The following is a 19,280-nucleotide window of genomic DNA, read 5'->3' as shown; positions in this document are numbered from 1 at the left end:
GATAATGATGATGATGGCAACAATAATTATGGTTAGCATTTATATAGTAGTTCACAAAGTGCTTTATAAATCTCTTGTTTTGTCCTCACAACAACCCTGGAAGGGAGGTGTTATCACCCCCATTTTATAGATGAGGAAACTGAGGCACATAGAGGCTAAGTGATTTCTCAGGGTCAGTAAAGTATTTGAGTCTTGATTTGAAGTCAGGTCTTTCCAACTCCAGGTTCTGGGCCACCTATCCTCATTATGTAAAGAGAATGTAAGTGTCTTGAATATAGGGGCTGATTAATTTTTGTTTTCGTGTTTACTACTTAGCCACATACATAGCATGTGGCAGTCATTTATAGTTTGTTGAATTAGGAAGTGGATAAACTCAGCATGAGAATATCATGGCACAGAGTGGCACCTCCATTCTACTTTCTGGGACTTCTTGTGTGGTTCAGTTGTTTCAGTTGCACAACCCCATTTGTTTTGTTTTGTTTTGTTTTGTTTTTGGCAGAGATAGTGTAATGGTTTGCCATTACCCTTTTCTAGTTTATTTTACAGATGAGAAGATGGAGGCAAAGAGGACCAAGGGACTTGTCCAATGTCAGACAACTAGTAAGTGTCTGAGGCCACATTTGAACATAGGACATCTTTGACTTTGAACATAGCAGTCTTTTTGACTTCAGGGCCAGAACTCTATCCACTGTGCCACCAGTGCTGTCCTTTTCTGGGCATTATTCTGGGACTGTTGCTGTGAAAACTTCAGCTGCCTTAAATGATCATTCCCAGTGTAATGTAAGCAAGTGATGTAGCTGATTCTATTTCTGTATCCAACTTTCCAATGGCCATCATTTGCTGGACTTGAAGTCAAGAAGACCTGAGTTGAAATCCTTAGAAACTTACTAATTGTGTAACCTTGTGCAAGTTACTAACCTCTCAGCCTCAGTTTCCTATTCTGTAAAATGAAGATAACAATAGCTCCCTTCCAGGGTTGCTTTGAGGCATCACGGAGATAAGGGATACAAAGAATTATAAGCCTTAAAGTGCTATATAAATTCTAGCCATTATTATTATTATAAGGTGTCCACAGGTACTAGGTCCTGGGGTTACAGAGACGAGATGAAAACAGCCCCCTGTGCTCAAGGAGAATTGAGCTTCTACTAGAGGGCTATGACATATCCATCAATAAGTAAAGACAGTTCAAGAGCTAGTGAGTATTAATAAAAACTAGGGGCAAAGAGGGGAGACAAGACAAGGAGGATTAGAAAGATCAGGAGAGACTTCATGAAGGAGATTGACAGCTGAGCTATATTCTGAAGAAGTGTAGTAGGCATTCTGAAAAGAGGGGAGGGCATGCATTCCAGACATAGAGGCTAGCCTGTGTAGTAGAAGAGTCAGGAGATAAATTGTCTTCTCCTCTTTCATGATGCTACCTCATTTCTTTGTTTCAAAATTGAGTCCATCTCAGGTCACAGACTGTGTAAAAAAGGACCACAAGTCTTCTGAAGTTGGGGCTTCCAAAAGCTTCTCCTGGCAGAGGAAAGCTGCCTCCAAAGGGCTGAGCCTGGCACTACTCCCTACTCTAGAGTTCAAGAGAAAGACATGGTTTTCCTTTGCCAAGGAGTTGATTTCTTCTAGGTTTGGATGGATCCATGGATTCCTTCCTCTATCCTAACTCTTTCTGGAAGCTAAACTATTATTCTACCAACTCATTCACTAAATAACTTGCAAAATAAAAGAAAAATCCACAGTGGAACATGTGAGAAAAATTCTCCACTTGAGGACAGTCAAGAAAAGTCTACCTGGTGTGGTTTAACAAAGGTGTTCCTATCATGGAAAGTCAGTATAATATAAAGCAAGCTATGGTAGGCAAAACTAGGAGACCAGAGTTTGTGAATCAATTCCACCATTTTGCTAGCTGTTTTTGCTTGGTTCAGGAACTCCTCCTCAGTTGCCTCATCTGTTGTAGCAGGAGGTAATCCTTGTGTTACAAACTTCCCAGAGCTATTGTAATGCTCAAGTGGGATAATAATTATAAGATGATATGTGAATACAAGCTATTATTTGCTAGGTTTTAAACTCCTGTAGGGCAAGGATTGTGTCTTATTTCTTCCTTCTGTCTCTAGAACCTGGAACTGAGACTCATGCAAAAGAGGCCCTTTAACAAATGTTTGTGGAGTTTGTCATAGAATATTAAAAAAAATCATAACAAAGATTTAACAGATATTTCCTTCATAGCTACTTGTGAGTAGATCGCGTAAGTTTTTAGAGATGAAATTGAGGCTAGATCTATTCCCTTACTGGTTATTGGCTCACTTCCTTACCACAGTGCTATGGCTGGACCCCTGGGTGGGCATTTAATAAACGGTGGTTGAATTGAGAGATTGCAGTCTTCTTTGGTAACCAATTCAATCCTTAATGTTGGGAAAGTCTTTACATTTGGTGCTAGTCTGAACTTCCCACATTGCAGCTCAAACTTATTTTTTTCTTGAAGAAAAATGTGATGGAAGATGCTGGACTTGCAGTTAGAAAGAACCGGGTACAAATTCTGCATCTGACACATCAGCCATATGATCATGGGCAAAACACTTAATCTTTTAGAGCCTTGTTTTTCTCATCTGCAAAATGGGGATTCCAAAATCTATTGCAGGGCTCATATGATGTAATCTATATAAAAGCTTTATAAATATTAAACATATGAATGTTAGTTATTGTTTTGCTTTAGCAGAGATGGGAGATAAGTAGTGCCTATTCAATTGGGGAAAGGAGTGTTTGAATAAATATTTTGTATCCTATCCTACATAAATCTAGTGCCCAGGTATTGCTTTTTATTGATTTTTTAAAAAGTTGAGTGTTCATTAGGACTTTTGGAATAAAATGTGAACTAGCTGCTGTAATCCAGCAGTCACTAATAAGCAACCTAATCTAAGCCACTGTAGGAGATCCAGGGAGGACTTGCCCAAGGTTATTAGAGATAGAATTTGAACTCGGGACCTCTGACTCCAAACTTTTGTCTCTTTCTACTATATTATACAACTCATGTTTCAATCATCACATAAAAAACCCTTTTGAAACTCTCACTCTTTCCCCAAGCTGAGACAGTGGTGGTAAACAAGAAAATAGCAATCCGAGTGGTAAAATAATGTTTTATTCCATGGATGAACAAACGCTACCATGCCACGTCCTAACTTCCCTCCTACCAAATCTCATGGCCAGAGCCGGGTTCCCCTTTCAGATCAGGTTGGCTTTGGTGACAGTCGAGCCCATTGAAGTAGCAAAAGCATGAACACACAGCATTCTGATTGGTCCTGTTTGTCAGTGGGTTGATCTCTTCACATAATGGCGATGTGTGTCACCTTCCTTAGTTTAGAAAACAAAAACCAAAAAATAAGAAAAACAAACAGAAAATCCCATGAAGGTCTTCCAAGATGACCTAACTACAACTGACAGCCAAAGCTTAAAGGTAAAACCAAAATCCCCAACCACTGAAAAGCATCATGGAGATGTCTTCACCGCTGTCAGACGTCGAGGTCACCCACAGGACAACTGCAAGCTTGAAGAAATCGGTACTGACATTCAGGCTGTCAACACGTGAGAAAGGAAATGACAGTAATTGATATATTTCCAACTAGCATTTCTAAAGAGTTCAGATCAGCCAAAGAGTGTTAGCATGCACGCTGAACACAGGATTAATATCGCCGGGGGGCTGAGGGAGGAGGGCAGGGAGACTCCACAAATGACTGACATACATTCCTTTATATACAACAAAATGAAATATACACTATGAATATTGGCTGTACATTTGGTCAGAGTATATCTTACAAGGCTAACGTAGGGAGCAACATCAACCTTACCACTCAAAGGGGGAGGGCAATGGAACAATTCCCAGGAAACGAAGTCCAATTCTGACAGGTACACATTTTTTCTCTTGAGGTTTTTCTTCTACAAGGGTTAGTGTGACTCGAGCATACTTAATAAGACTGGAGAGGATGGGATCAAAGCTCTGTCATTTTTACCAAATGGGATACCGACGGACGAGACCACTTAGGGAGAAATGGGACTTGACGGTTTGAGTTCCTGGAAGGGAATGGAAACGGACAGTGGCAAATCTAAACCCAAACCCAAATCAAGCTCTGTGGGAAAGCAGCCTCTTGCAAACCAACGTGCCCGGGGTGTCTTCCGTCCCTCAGCTTTCTGAAATGGCTCCACAATGTGTCTGACTCATGACTTTAAAGACAACGTAGTTAGTTTAGGTGTTTCCTTATCCAAACAAGGTGAAAGCCTGCAGATTGACAGAGAAAAGCAAAGCGAACCCAAAGAACTCCATGACAACAGAGCTTCAGATAAAAACTATATAAAAATACTAATTAATTCCATAAGGTTAAACATTAGCATAACTACAATGATACTTTGTACAATCCGGAGTCTGTCTTCTTCAAAGCAGACTGGGAGGAACACTGAATCTTCTAATGATGGGAAGGAGCAAGCAAATCGAGGAATCTTTAAAATACCTTCAAAATAATTGTGCTATAATCTTGGTTGTTTTTTAAAATTTCCATGACAGTTTCATCGGACACAATGTGATGCTGCTGACAATGGCGCTCTAATGCGGGAGGTGGGCTTCGATGCTACTGTTGGATAGCTTGGGTTTGAAGGGCCAACGATCTGGCCAGTGATCTTGAAGTCCTCAAGGCGGGCCTTTACTACCATTGATCCATAAGCACTCTTCCTTGCGGTAGAGGGAGTGAGGGGCACTTAATCCAGCAGTCACTCTGTGGCCAAGAGAAGGTGATGCCTTGAAGTTATATTCGTTCCAGACAGCAGTCTCTGTCGGACCTGTCATGCGTGATGCCCCTCTGCCTGGGAAGGGGCTTGCTGCTGAGATAGAGCAGGAAGGCTGCCTTCGGTTCTGTGACACACATGCTAACATAACATTTCTTTCCTCATCTCCTCCCCACCCCAGGGGAAGGGTCAGGGGAAGGGTAGGGGAGACACTTTTCAGTTGCATATTGTTAGGTAGAAAGAACCATTTTTGTGCTTGGTGTGGATGCACAGTTAGTCCTCCTCCTCCTCTTCTTTCATTGTGACTGTGGGCAGTTTGTCCTGAATCCTGAAACACTCCACAAAGAAGTTGATGATGGATTGGTAGAGGTGTTGCTCCAGAGAGGAGCTGTGAAAGTAATGGCTTTCATCTGGATAGATCTGAAAGGGGAGGCAGGGAGAGAACATTAGGCACAATTACGCGTGAGAAATGCAACATTTTCCTGAAGGGGTAACAAGATGGTGCATGTGGCACCATATAAGCAGATGGTGCTGTGGATAGAATGCCAGATGTGGCATTAGGAAGGTCTGAGTTCAAACCAACTTCAGAAACTTACTAGCTCTCTGATCCTGGGCAAGTTATTTCCTCTATGATTACCTTGGTTTCTTTGTCTGTAAGATGGGCTTAATAAGATTCCTTGCCTTCCAGAGTTGTGAGGATGAAATGAGACATTTGTACAGCACTTTCCAAGCCTTAAAGTACTATATAAATGCTAGCTATCATTATTATTATTACAATTATGTAAATGAAAGACCCATCTCGTCTATGAAGCTTTCCTAGGTCAAATGATCATTTTTTCCTTATGGTATAGTGGATAATGCACTACATAGAGGGCTTAGGTTAAAATCCCATCTCTGACAAAACTCATGTTACCTTGGAGTTAACCTTTATGGACTTCAGTTTTCTCATCTATAAAATGGAGTTACATGGGATGGTCTCTGAGGTCCCCTTCAGTTCTGCATCTGTGATCAGTCAATGCCTATAGTACTTGTTCAGCTGAAAGAGCTCTCATTTAATCAAATCACAAACTCTAAGTGCTCTTGGCAACTCTCTACATTGATAAGTTGCAGAGAAGGTGTTGATTTGCCTTGGTAGAAGTTTTCTCAATTGGAAGTTAACTATTCTAATGTCATGACAAGTCTATGGTCCCTATTTGTAGAATGCCACATTTCCTTAAACTTTAAGAAGTCAAGAGGGAGGTTAATACAATTGCTATCACTTCTGTTTTATAGATAAAGAAAATGAGGTTCAGAGAAGGGCAGGAAACTTCCCAAGATTATAGAACTAGTAGGTGTCAAAGCCATAGCTCATCTTGCAATTTTTTCTATTTTGCTGTATTTCTTCTCTGGGAGTAGTTCTGTATATGAATCTGTTGAAGCAATACATTTATTGAATGAAAGGGTTGCTATTCAAATTAGGTACAAAAGCATAGAGTTTTGAACTATAAGGGAAATTAAAGATAACCCAAGTTCACCTTTCTATCATCTTATAGATGAGAAAACTGAATCCAATGAGGTTAAGTGACTTGTCTAAGGTCAAGAAGGAAGTATTGAGAAATCTTGCATAAAGACCAAAGTCTCTTACTTCCAACTATTTAATGATGACTCTTTTAAAGATAGAAATAAAGCCAGGTGAGAGAGGTGTCAGGAATGCTAAAGGTCAGAAATTACTGAGGCTGGATAGGGGTGGATAGAACAATGGTAACTGAAAGAGGGTAAATCTGCATTAAATATTATTTAGCATTTACATCTTTGGCCAAGGAAAACTATCTTTGGACTAGAAAGGATAGAATATGACCAACAGGGAATTACTACCCAAGATACTTTGGAAGTTGGTAGGAGAGTCCTTAGTTCTCCTTGATCAGTTTAAGTCAAGCTCAAATGAATTGCATCTTTGGGTGCTGAAAGAGCTGCTGCTTGAGCCACTCATTGTCAATAATATTTAAAAGATTGTAGAGAATAGGAGAAATACTCAAAGGTCAGAGGATAAGTGATGCCTCAGTTTTCAGGAACAGAAGGAGAATAGGGTCTGGAAACATAGGTCAGTGAGTTTGATTCCAGTTCTTGTCAAAAATTTAGAAGGTATTATTAAAAAGATGGTTAGTGAATATCTAGAAAAGGAAGCAGTAATCAAAAACTGGTATGGTTTCATCAAGATCATGCCATACTAAATTTTATTTCCTTTGACAGGTTTATAGTAAGCTGGAAAGGTTGTAGACATAATTACTTATATTTTAGCAAAATATTTAACAATATTAGCATGACATAATACGTTGAGAACTGGGAGTCAAGATTACCTAGGTTCAAGACCTATCTCTAACACACACAGGTTGTTTAGGCCAAGAGCTGACCACCTCAGTGCTTCAGGCAATTCTATAAGAATTTAAGTGGAAGAGAAGTTGATATGCATTGATAGAGGGGATGCCTTCTTATGCTAATGAAATCACAGGACTGGGTCCCAAAATAAATACTTTTCATGGTTTTCTTGTGGGAAAAAAAAAGGTAATACCATTTGATAGTCCAAAAAAAAAAAAAGATTTGGACCTGGTCAGGTAGATTTAAAAAATAGTCATTAATGGTTTAATGGAATGTGGAAGGAAGTCTCCAGGGGAGTGCCCAAGGGATCTCTCTGCTTGTTCCTATACTTTTAAACATTTTTGGTGAAGCTAGGAAGAATAACTAACACACTGGAAAATAGAATCAGGATTCAAATAGATATTCATAGGCTAAAGCATTGAGCTAAATCCAATGAGAAATTTAATAGAGATAAATTTAAAGTCTTAAACTTGGGCTCAAAAGCCCTACTTTCCATATTCAAGATGGGGGTGATCAGTAAGCATTTTTTAAAGTGCTTACTGCATACCAAACATTGTGCTAAGTGCTGGGTTTACAAAGAAAGGTAAAAGAGTTCCTCCTCTCTAGGAGCTCACGATATAATGGAGGAGAAAAAAAGCCAACAACTACATATGAACTACATATAGGATAAGTGGGAAATATTCAACAGAGAAAAAGCACTAGAATTAAGAAGAAGGGGGAAAGACTAGATTATCCTAGATTCAAAGGAAGGCACAAGGTAAAAATGAGGCAAGAACATTCTTGGTGTGGAGGACAGTTAATGAAAATGCTGGACAGGCCACTTGACTCGGTTTCCTCATCTATAAAATGAACTGGAGAAGGAAATGGTAATGCATTCCACTATTTTTGCCAAGAAGACCCAAAAAGGTTCATGAAGAGATGGACTTGACTGAACAACAACAAAGCGATAGAAACTGGAAATACAAAAGAGAAATCCTGCCCTTAAGAAAAATATTATATAGATTGGATGAGTCATATATAGATATATGGCATTACACACAAGTAATGGGGGGAGCAGCTAACTCGGGCTAGTGCAATATCTTTATTCACATGGAAACTTGTTGAGTTTACATCTGGAAATGAGTAATGGAGGGGCTTTTCCTTTCCCTGATTCAGAGCATGTCCAGATATCTTATCCTTTTGGCTTACTGTGTGGTGATGGAAAGCCCTTACGTTGATCGATGAGATAGGACTGAGTGTGCATGCAAAAGACCAGATCAGATGAAATCTCTCTTCCCTGCTTTCTTTCTCTTTCTCTCTCTCTCTCTCTCTCTCTCTCTCTCTCTCTCTCTCTCTCTCTCTCTCTCTCTCTCTCTCTCTCTCCCTCCCTCCCTCCCTCCCTCCCTCCCTCCCTCCCTCCCTCCTCCTTCCTTCCTTCCTTCCTTCCTTCCTTCCTTCCTTCCTTCCTTCTTCCTTCCTTCCTTCCTTCCTTCCTTCCTTCCTTTCTTCCTTTCTTCTTCTTCCTTTCTTTCTTTCTTTCTTTCTTTCTTTCTTTCTTTCTTTCTTTCTTTCTTTCTTTCTTTCTTTCTTTCTTTCTTTCTTTCTTTCTTTCTTTCTTTCTTTCTTTCTTTCTTTCTTTCTTTCTTTCTTTCTTTCTTTCTTTCTTTCTTTCTTTCTTTCTTTCTTTCTTTCTTTCTCTTTCTCTCTCTCTTTCTTTCTTTCTCTTTCTCTCTTTCTTTCTTTCTTTCTTTCTTTCTTTCTTTCTTTCTTTCTTTCTTTCTTTCTTTCTTTCTTTCTTTCTTTCTTTCTTTCTTTTCTTTCTTTCTTTCTTTCTTTCTTTCTTTCTTTCTTTCTTTCTTTCTTTCTTTCTTTCTTTCTTTCTTTCTTTCTTTCTTTCTTTCTTGAAATGCTACCAGTTTCCAGGTGGGGGATCTTACTATATGTGAGGGCAGCTGCAGAAACAGCCCATGCTGCTCTCACTACCTCTCCCCAGCTGGATCCCTACTGACTGGCCTTGAATACAAGGTAGTAACCTGGCCTGTTCCATCTCTATATCTGATGCACATCCACCTAAGATCAAGAAAGTCCCATGTTTTCACAGCCTTATAGTAACTCCGGAAAAGGTGGTAAAGGTAGGAACTGGGGCTGCCTTAAGTTTTTCTCCTAATCTTCCATAGGGCCATGAAATGCATATGATCTGGAGACACAGCATTTTTTTTTTCATTTATCTGGAAAGATTTTTGTATGGCTAAACAGGTAGCCAATTAAAGGTCTATTCATCACTTTAAGCAGTCAATAGTGAAGATACTTGTACATGCTCAGAATCCTTTTAGAAGCAGACTCACTAAACCTTTAGGTGAATATGCAGTGGGTAGATTGTACAGAACATAATCCTATTGGCCAATCTCTCATTATTCATAAATATTTGAAAGCTATCAGTCAATAAGCATTTATTAAGTACCTACTGTGTGTCAGGTAACTGGGGTATAATGACAAATATTAAACAGTCTCTGATCTCAAGGAGTATCCAAAAAAATCACTATAAAAAATCAGAGGAGGGAAAGATGTTTTCCAGTTTAGTGGTATGTGGCACTGGCAGAAGGGATGGAGGATAATGTGAGCAATGGCATGGAGACAGGAAAGGAGAGGGGGAAATAGGGGATCATGACTAATTCTTTTTGGCTGGAAAGGAGACAATATGAAAAAAGAGTCATGAAATTAGTTTGGAAAGGCAAGTTGAGCCTGGATTGGAGAGAGCCAGAGTCAAGAGCAGATATAGTTGGTAGGCAACATGAAGTTATCGAAGGTGACCCAAACAGGAGGAATGTTTTTTTTTGGCCACATAATTATAACTGTGCAGGCAAGAGGTGGCAAAGTAGAGGCAATGTGAATAGCGAAGTAAAGAGAGAGGACAGAAGAGAGATGTGACAGGCTGTAGTCAGATAATCAATAGAAATTGGATATTCAGGGTAAGGGATAAGGAAGAGTTAAATACAGTAGTCTGCATGACTGAGCTGGTCACTAATGAGTACCATTTATAGAAACTGGCAAGATTTCGGGGTGTGGGGTGGTTCAGAGGGAAGATCAATTTAGATTAGCATGTGTAGACTGACACCCTGGCAGAACATCTTGGTGGATAGGTCCAGCAGACAAATGGAAATGTGGGATTGGTGCTCAGGAAAGAAGGTTAGGGTAAAGGAAATGGTTATACTTATACTTAATAAATTCCAATGGCTCCCTATTGCCTCTAACCTCAGATACATTTGATTTCCACCTGGTATTCAAAGCCCTCACAATCTAGCCCCTTCCAACCTTTCTTGTCTTCATGCATCTTACTCCTTGTCATATATTCTTCCATCAAGTGATATAGACCTCCTTGCTGTTGCATGAATAAGACATTCTATCTGTTGGCATTTTCTATGACTGTCCCCCCATGCCTGGAATACTCTCCCTCTCCATACCCATCTCCTGGCTTCTTTTAATTCCCAACTGAAGCCCCCTCTTCTAGTCCCCAACCTCTCTCAATTCTAATACCTCCCCTCTCTTAATTATTTCCTATATATATCTTGTACAGAACAGCCTCTTTATAGGCATTTGTTTGTTGTTTCCTAATTTAGACTGCGAGCTCCTCAAGGGTAGGAACTGTCTCCTGCTTCTTTTTGTATGCCCAGTGCTTAGAACATCACCCAGCACAGGACAGGTCTTTGATAAATCTTTATTTCCTGACACTAGTTTGAAATCCTAAGTTCTCAGACCTCAGCTACAACTCCCTTGGCTTGAAATTTGATGAGATAGAAGTAAGTGCAGGTTTATCCTAAAAGCCAATAAAACTAAGTCTCAATTTCTTCCACCCCCTCTGTAGGCTAGCTCAACCTTAGTGTCCATTGTTTTGATGCTGACCTGTCTAGTTCATTAGTCAGTGGTACAGGAAGTTTTATTCATGGTTCATCCCTCCCGTCCTCGATGGGCAAAAAGGGAATGTCTAATAATTCAAATTAGTAAGCATGCATTAAGCACCTACTGTATATGCAAAGCACTGTATTAGGTGCTGGTAACATACAGACAAAAATGAAATAGTCTCTGCCCTCTAGCAATTCAATCTAAGAGTGGATGGAAAACTGGGAAGTAAATGCAAGACAATTTGTTATTTTTTTTTTTGAGGAAACAACTGAGGAAATCAGGAAAGGTTGCTTTGGCCGTATCTCCCAAGCTGAGCCCTTTTATAAGGTGAAATTTCACTAAATTGTTCAGTCATTTCAGACTTATTAAACTCTTTGTAACCAGATTTGTTGTTGTTGTTGTCAAGGATACTGAAGTGGTTTGCCATTTTGTTCTCCAGTTCATTTTGCAAAGAGGATTCAGTAAGTTACCCAGGGTCACACAGCTAATGTCTGAGGCCAAATTTAAACTCAAGTCTTCTTGAATCCAGGCCCTGCACACTATCCATTATACTATCTGGCTTTCCCAGCACAGCAATGGAGCTGTCCCCAAATGGAATGAGCTGATCTGTAGGAAGAAGTCAATTACTTCTTATCAGAAGCCTCCAAGCAGAAGCTAGAGAACTACTTGTTAGGGATGGGGCAGAAGATCTTACTGCTCAAATATACATTGGATTTAAGTCCACTGAAGTTCCTTTTAGCTCTGGGATTCTGTTGGTGCTAATACAGTACTTGAGTTGCTTATTCAGTCTGTTTACACCTGTCATATCTGAGCTACATGCATTTTCCATAAGACAGTGGGAAAAAGCTCTGGACTTGGGTTTAAATTCTGCCTCTGATATTTTCTACCTTGAGAAAGTCACTACATTTTCCTGGAGCTCAGGTCCCTTATCTGTAGAATGACAGGAATGAATTGGATGACTTCTGAGCTTCCTTTGAACTCTGTGACAGAAATATATACACAATGCAGGTATGTTTGTAGAAATTAGACTTGCTAGGTGCAAATCCATGTTTTCTGCGCAGAACATTCTCAGAGGGGAGTCCATACTTCAACTAATCAATCAATGAAAGCAAATGACAGCCACTGGGACCACAGTGTGGTTGACTGAAGGGCTTAAGTTACACTCTGTGGAATCTGGCATTATAATAACAGGTCAGTCTAATGGTTCAGCAGCTGAGTCCTCCAGAAGTGATCACTGAGTGTGTGGGGAAGTTTTTGCCTCCTCTCTTCCAGTCTTTGAAAGGTCAGGAGTTTTAGACTTCCCTATCTGGGAGAGTAGCAGTGGTTCGTGGCTGAATCTGGAGTTGAGAGGCATGAAGAGGGCAGAGTAGGCAGAACAAAGGCATGTAGCTTCAGGACTCTACAAGGGCACCAATATTCAGAGCTCAGGTGAAAGCCACATGCACCAGAGAGGATTTCCTTCAGGATGCCCCAAAAGGACAGGAGGACTTCTAATAACCCAGAGTTTGAGTTTCCTTTGGCCACTTATAATTTCCACTTTGGGGCTCATTCTTCCCATTGATCTTGTATAGACAAATGTGCCATAGATGCTTGTATGTGTGGGAGATAGTGTTTTTTTTTTCCTGGCTGTTTTGACTATGCCATCTCAGAAAATACCTCTTTCTAAGGGTAACTGAAACTGACTGGCTGTAACCAAGGTGGAGCACACCTACTGGCAGCTTGTGAGCAAGAGTAATAGAGTCCTTCCCCTCTCGGGGTTGTCCTTGGGACCCTGAGGGAAGAAATAGTTGGCTACCCTCTGGAGACCCAGATAGCCAGTACATGTGGGGGAGCAAAGAGAGGGAGCCCTGTTGGGGTGCAATAATACAATTATGTTTTCTAAATGAGAAAAACAGGTCTGCTCATATATACCATACCTGCAAGCTGTAATTAGCCTTTCCTCTAATTAGATGTGCAATGAGCTCTGCTGTATGCTGGAAATGGATTTTTTCTGCAGGGGGAAGAAAGGAAGTGTGTGTCAGACCCATAATCACTATTAAAAGGGAACTTCGTCCCAGGTACACAGTCTAATCATTGCTTGTGTTACCATCAGCAGTTGCGTGGATGATCAAGAATTGTTGTTCTTCCAAGGATGATACCCGATGGGCTAATCTGGTCATCTGGAGGAGACACAGACAGAAGGTGTGAATCAGGAGTTGCCAGCACAAGGAACATTGAAAAAAATGTATATACAGGATGTTCCCCAAATCTTTAAGTTATTAAACCCCAAAACTGCACTAAGACTTTTAGAAATCCCTGTATGAAATCAGCAGCAGCTCTAAAAGATGGGTTGTAGCAAAAGTTGAGTGTGAAAGTGGGATAATTCCATGATGCCAAAGTTCCCCCTATTAACTCTTGTTTTTGCTCACTGGGCCAAAAAATTGTGCCTCCCCACTCTTACTACAAAATACTATCATTTCACTTCATTCAATGAATACTATCTGGCTCCATGTCTGAGGGGTAGGTGATAAAGTGAATTAGTCAGATATAAACTTTGGTCCCCATAGTTTATAACCCATCTTAAAACAGGATGATCTGGTCTAGGTATCCTGAACCCAGAGATAGCTTAAGATAGTAGGTTTATCATCAGCTATTCTAGAACCAGAAGGGATTGATCATACAGTCCAACCCTTTCATTGCATAGAGGAGAGATCTTGGGAACAGAACACTTAGGGGATTCATCTAAGGTGACTCAGCTAAGTATAAGGGGTAGAACTAGGACCTGAACCCAGGTCTGACTGACTTTAGCCTAGCACTCTTTAGCCTAGCACTGGACCTCCCCATCCCTTATATTTGTTTTGCTTTTACAGTTGATGGAGCTCTTTAATATACAGGATTTCCACTGAGTCTCACAACAGTCTGAAAGAAAGAGGAAGAAACTGCAGTTCATAGAGAAAGTCTTGTACTAGGTCATCTGACTTGCAAGGGACAGACCTGAGACTGGAACCCAAGTCTCCTGATTCCTTGGCCATGGTATATTCCCCTATACATCTCTGCCTCTTGTAGCGATTGAACCTTCACTGGGACACTAGTCAGAGAGCCAGGAAATAGTTTTTTTTTTCTTTCTCTGAATCTAAATGTGTTATCGAGGTGATAAATAATATAATTTCAATGGACTAACATGAGAAATGTTCTGTGCCCAAATGCCAGGCTTATTAGTCTAGCAATATTAGTAGATCTTTTTATTTTACTTTTCTAAAGAAATATTAATCCTATCCTTTTACATCACTTTCCACTCCATTATTCAGAAAACCATTATTTATAATAAAAAGTAAAGGGAAAAAACAGCTCAGAAAACCAAATACATCAACTGTATTTAATTGCATATGCAATATTCCATATTCATAGACTGTCCCCTTTCTTCACTCTGGCAGAGAAGAGGGAGTGCATCTCTTTAAATTTTTTTTTATTCCTTTTAATAGGAGGCAAATGGGAGACTTCAAATGCAAAGATTCTTGGGAGAGGTAATAAGTTCACTGGGGACCTGAAAGGAAAAATGAGGGACCCTCAGAAGTCGGGGGCAAGGGGTTGCAGGGACACAGACAGATGATGCTTTCTGTATATATTAGAGGAAACTATCCCAGACTGGGCAGTTGTCATGTGGGTCACTCTGACCAAACATACCTCGTATGCTCTGTTGTCAATTCCAAGGAGGCCCAAGTATCTTTCAGAAAATGCAGAAGCTTGGAGAGAAATAGAGGAAAACATTAGCTAGCTATCCCATGGACTGGAAAGCAGATACCTTACCCATTCCCACTTACATACCAGATCGCCACACTAATCTAGTGAAACATCTCTATAGTGCCGCTCTTTTTTCTTTATAGCCAAAACAAACTTTATTTTTATTCAAAATGTTACAAAATCAAATAAAACAAGCATTTCCTTATGAAAAGTAAAAGAAGGATGCACATAAATGAAATCACAAATCTCTTAAAAATTTAATTTACTTTTCTTTATGTCTACATAATAAATCCCATTCACAAGTGTCCCAGCTCCTTCCCACCCTCATCACATTACATAAGGTATTATCCAGGAGACCAACATGTTCATTTAAATTAAGCCTTTCATATTTTCAACTTTAATTTTACAATTTGGAGATAAAATTCACAATTTATTCTTCTAATATTAATTCTGTAGCGGTGTTTAATATTCCCTTGGTTCTACTCATTTTAGTGTTCATTGTCCCATGTTTTTCTTTCCAATTAAAAAAAAAATCTGCCTGCTCATAGATTCTTACGGCACAGTAATATTACATCACAATCATATGCCACAATTTGTCTAGTCATTCCCCAAATGAGGGGCATCCCCTCAATTTCTAATTCTTTGCACTGGTGGCACTCTTAAAATGTAGTCCTTGTTATTTGTACAAAGAAAGCTTTGGTTTCTTGGGCCCATATTAGTGTGATGCCTGAATTAGTCCCTGAGACTTTTGTGACCCCTTTGGTTTTTAGGGATCTCCCTCCTTAAATTATCTCACATTAAAACCATCTGAGTAGGTGCTGCATTCATCCATTAGAACATGGCTTTCATGAGAGCTGGGACAATACTATTATTCATCTCTGTGGCCTAGCACAGAACTCTGTACATAGTATTTAATAAATGTATGTTGAATGAAATTATCCATAAGGGAAAATAATCAAATAAAGATTAAATAAGTCATTGTTGAGTTGTTCATGAGGCTCAAGGTAAGCAACTCTATTTCTTTTCTATACCATCTCTAGCTGAATCCAAAAATTTATACACTGAAAATCCATGTTCAGATTGATGATTCCTTAGATACTTCCAGTTCCTCACTCATCAAAGCAAGAGTCAGTTATCTCTAGGGCAGCCAGGTGGCACAGTGGATAAAGCACCAGTCCTAGAGTCAGGAGGTTCAAATCGGACCTTAGACACTTCTAGTTATGTGACTCTGGGCAAGCCACTCAACCTCATTTGTCTAGTCCTTGCCCTTCTGTCTTAGAGTTATTATTACTAAGACAGAAAGTAAGGGTTAAAAAAAGCCAAATTTTCCACCAAGTCCTACTAGCTAAGATAGGAAAATGAATTCATATATCTTAGAAATATTTCTAAATGTTCAGCTAAAAAAAGGGTCTTGTCAGGTGGAACTTCTATACATTCTGAATGATCCTGGTTTTACTGAAGATTTCCATTAAATTCTGAATCTAAGATAAACTTTTGAATGGAAAAACACAGCTATTGTGAATTTTTGGACCTTGACTTATCAACAAGATTAAGTGGTCACTGTGTGACAGGCAAGGCAGTGGGGCTACAAAGGCAAAATTGAAATACATAAAATGTATATAAAATAAATTTAGAGTAATCTTTTTTGGAGGGTGGGGATAGTTAAAGGTGGCAACTGAGCTAAATTTTAAAAGAAACCAAGGATTATACAAAGAGGCAGAGATGATAACTCCAGATATGGGGAGAGACTGTGTTGTACTTGGATAAGGACTCATCATTTGATAAAAAGTGCTGGGAAAATTGGACAGCAGCATTGAAGAAATGACTCAAAATGGCATAAGGAAAGTTCAAGATTGGGTGCCATTTTAAAGTATGAGAAGAGAACGAGTTAAGCTACACTTGGACTGTTCAAATAACTTATGTTCTGTCACAAATAAAGCAAATAACTTTTAGCTTTCTTTGCCTGTCTTTCCTTAGGTAGACGCTAAAACTTCAACATAATACAGGACCTCCAGAGATCTAGCACCATGATGGAGGAAAGGAATGGGAGTGAAAGTATGGACGTTAAGCTTGCCTTTTCCTTCCTTCTTTCCCCAGCTGGGTTTGAGCATTTTTTTTCACTCTAGCATAATTAGATCTTAAGTCCATTTTATGTCTAGTTCCTGCAGAACATAAATGTGATTTCTGGTAAGGAAGGTCAGCAAGCATTTGCTAAACTCTAGTTACTGTATTATATATCCTGGGAAAATAGCGGGAAGAAATGGTTTCTGCCTACAAGAAACTCACAGTTGAAGGGGGAAATAGCAAGAAAACAGCTAATTGCCTACAAGATATTTAGAGTAGATGGAAGGTAATCTCAGAGGGGAATACATTAGCAATGAGTTAGGGAGCCTGGGAAAGGTCTTCTGTAGAAGGTAGGATTTGAGTTGAGTCTTGAAGGAAGCTATGGAAATGGGGGTAGCAATAATCATCATTGTCATCATCACATAGCTAACATTTCTATAGTACTTATTATGTGCCAGGTACTATGCTAAGACCTTTACAAGTATTATCTCATTTGGTCTATACAACAACCCTAGAAGGTAGGTGCTATTATTATCCCCATTTTTCAGATGAGGACACAGAAGTCAAGGGACTTGATCCTCCTGACTCCAAACCTGCTCTAACCACCTAATTGAGAGTGAAGTACAAAGATTGGAAAGGTAAGAAGGGGCCAGGTATTTTTTAAAACCCTTACCTTTTGTCTTAGTATCAATTCTAAGGCAGAAGAGCGGCAAGGGCTAGGTAACTAGGGTTAAGTGACTTGCCCAGGGTCACACAACTAGGAAATGTCAGAGACTAGATTTGAACCTAGGTCCTCTCAACTTCAGGAATAATGTTTTATTCACCATGCTACCTAGCCAAGTATTTTAGAGGCACTTCCCTCACCAGGGTACATCATATCAGTTTTATTTCCATTCCAGGAGCCCTCAAATTGCTGTCACCAATTTTGGAGAGTCAAGGATTTGTGTTGAGGGTGTATGAAGGAAGCGATGATTCTGATAGCTACCTTGCACCCTGGTTGGGGGAGAGATTCTTTCCTTCTGGAGGGCAAGGGCTACTTACCATAGTATTTGAAGTCTGTTATAGGGGAAAGAGCTGAGCCACAGGTGAAAACTGGACCTTGGCTTTGACCTTGATTTTCTACTTTTATTGGAAGAATGTATGTACTCAGGTACCCACCATAATCCTATTGTAGAAAGAGAGAAAGATTGGATATAAATGACAAAAGGTTAGTAAATGAAAAAGCTGCAGGATATAATGGGAACTAAGGCATGAGCAAATTTTATTATTATTATTATTAATTACTATTATTATCATTATAGTAGAGGAATCCCTTTCCATTCAACTGCCCTGTGAAGCAGAGGAAAAAAATTCACATTTTCTCAACAATCCTTTGGTCTTGAGCTCTGTGTTTTTGCATAGGGCTGGCTTTACATTTGATTCAATTAAATACATACTAAATGTCTACTATGTGCCGGGCACTGTGCTAGGCACTGGGGATATAAAACTTAAAAAAGCCCTGGGTTACCTTACATTCTCCTGAGGGTGGGAGCTCCATGTCAGCAGATACATACAAAACTTATACAAAATCTAGAGCAGCTGAGGAGTGGGGAGGAGTCACTGATTGGGCTGGTAACTGGGAGAATCCCAAAAGGTCTCTTGTAGGAAGTAGCACTTGAGTTGACCTTGGAACTGAGCAAGAGTGACTACAAGGAGGAAGGGAGGAGGGAGACGTGTGGAGAACAATGAATAAGTCAGTTGAGTTATAGCGTAGAATATGTGAAGGGGACTAATATGAAATCAGGCTGGAAAGGTAGGATGGAGGCTGTTGATTAGCCAGAGAAGTTTTTTTTTTGTTCTACAGCCAATAGGAAATCACTGGATTTCTTAAAGGAAGGGAATGATGAATCAGCGACCTCTACCTTATTTATGTTATTTTGACAGCTAAGTAGAGGACTATGAAATACATAAAAGAAAAATAGCCATATGCCTCTGTGATACGATTAGTCCTCAATTTTGGTAGTAATTTATTATTAACTTATTACAAACAATCAATACAGCTAGTTGCACTTGATTAACTGTTACAGACATTCAAATAAATGAATCTTGATACATAAAGTCATAATGTTTTAGCCATTCCCTCTATATTACCATCAAAACTCTTTTTCCATTCATCCCCATTCAAGTCTCCTCTTGGATGGTCATGATTAGGGTGTTCCTTGCCTTTCAGCTTTCCTTTCTCCTTTCAATAAATGTTTGGTGATAACAAAGCCTGAAATTCTCATTTATTCTTTAGGGTTGGCTTATTGCGGGTTCCTTTTAAGAGGTAGACATTACCTGGGAGAGGCATTACATTAAGGATTTATCACCCATTACCATATAAGCTAAAAATTGGCTTGTCAAGATTCATTTTTCAATCCTCCTAGAAGACCCTAAAGGAACAGGAAATAGAATAGATAGTTCTGGATGTAGGAAAATGGGAATGAGGGAGAAAGAAAACTCTGGTGCATGGGGAG

General features: G+C 39.5%; 1 protein-coding gene across 4 annotated transcripts in view; it reads right to left on the bottom strand.

Annotated features, from left to right (window-relative positions):
• Positions 1–3,117: 3,117 nt before the first annotated feature.
• Positions 3,118–19,280, bottom strand: part of DPP6 (dipeptidyl peptidase like 6) — a 1,262,248-nt gene continuing 1,246,085 nt past the window's right edge. For all 4 annotated transcript variants that reach the window (XM_007504650.3, XM_001364425.4, XM_007504651.3 and 1 more), the window contains exons 22-26: positions 17,827–17,950; positions 14,665–14,723; positions 13,088–13,160; positions 12,918–12,991; positions 3,118–5,187 (exon numbers count right to left, since the gene is read on the bottom strand). In XM_007504650.3, the coding sequence (XP_007504712.1) occupies positions 5,041–5,187; positions 12,918–12,991; positions 13,088–13,160; positions 14,665–14,723; positions 17,827–17,950 (477 nt within the window). In that variant the 3' untranslated portion in view covers positions 3,118–5,040. The remainder of the gene's footprint in view (positions 5,188–12,917; positions 12,992–13,087; positions 13,161–14,664; positions 14,724–17,826; positions 17,951–19,280) is intronic.

This window comes from Monodelphis domestica, chromosome 5, assembly GCF_027887165.1.
Source record: "Monodelphis domestica isolate mMonDom1 chromosome 5, mMonDom1.pri, whole genome shotgun sequence".
Lineage (NCBI taxonomy): Eukaryota > Metazoa > Chordata > Mammalia > Didelphimorphia > Didelphidae > Monodelphis > Monodelphis domestica.
Note: the sequence above shows the minus strand (reverse complement) of the source record. Positions and strands in the feature narration are given on the sequence as shown.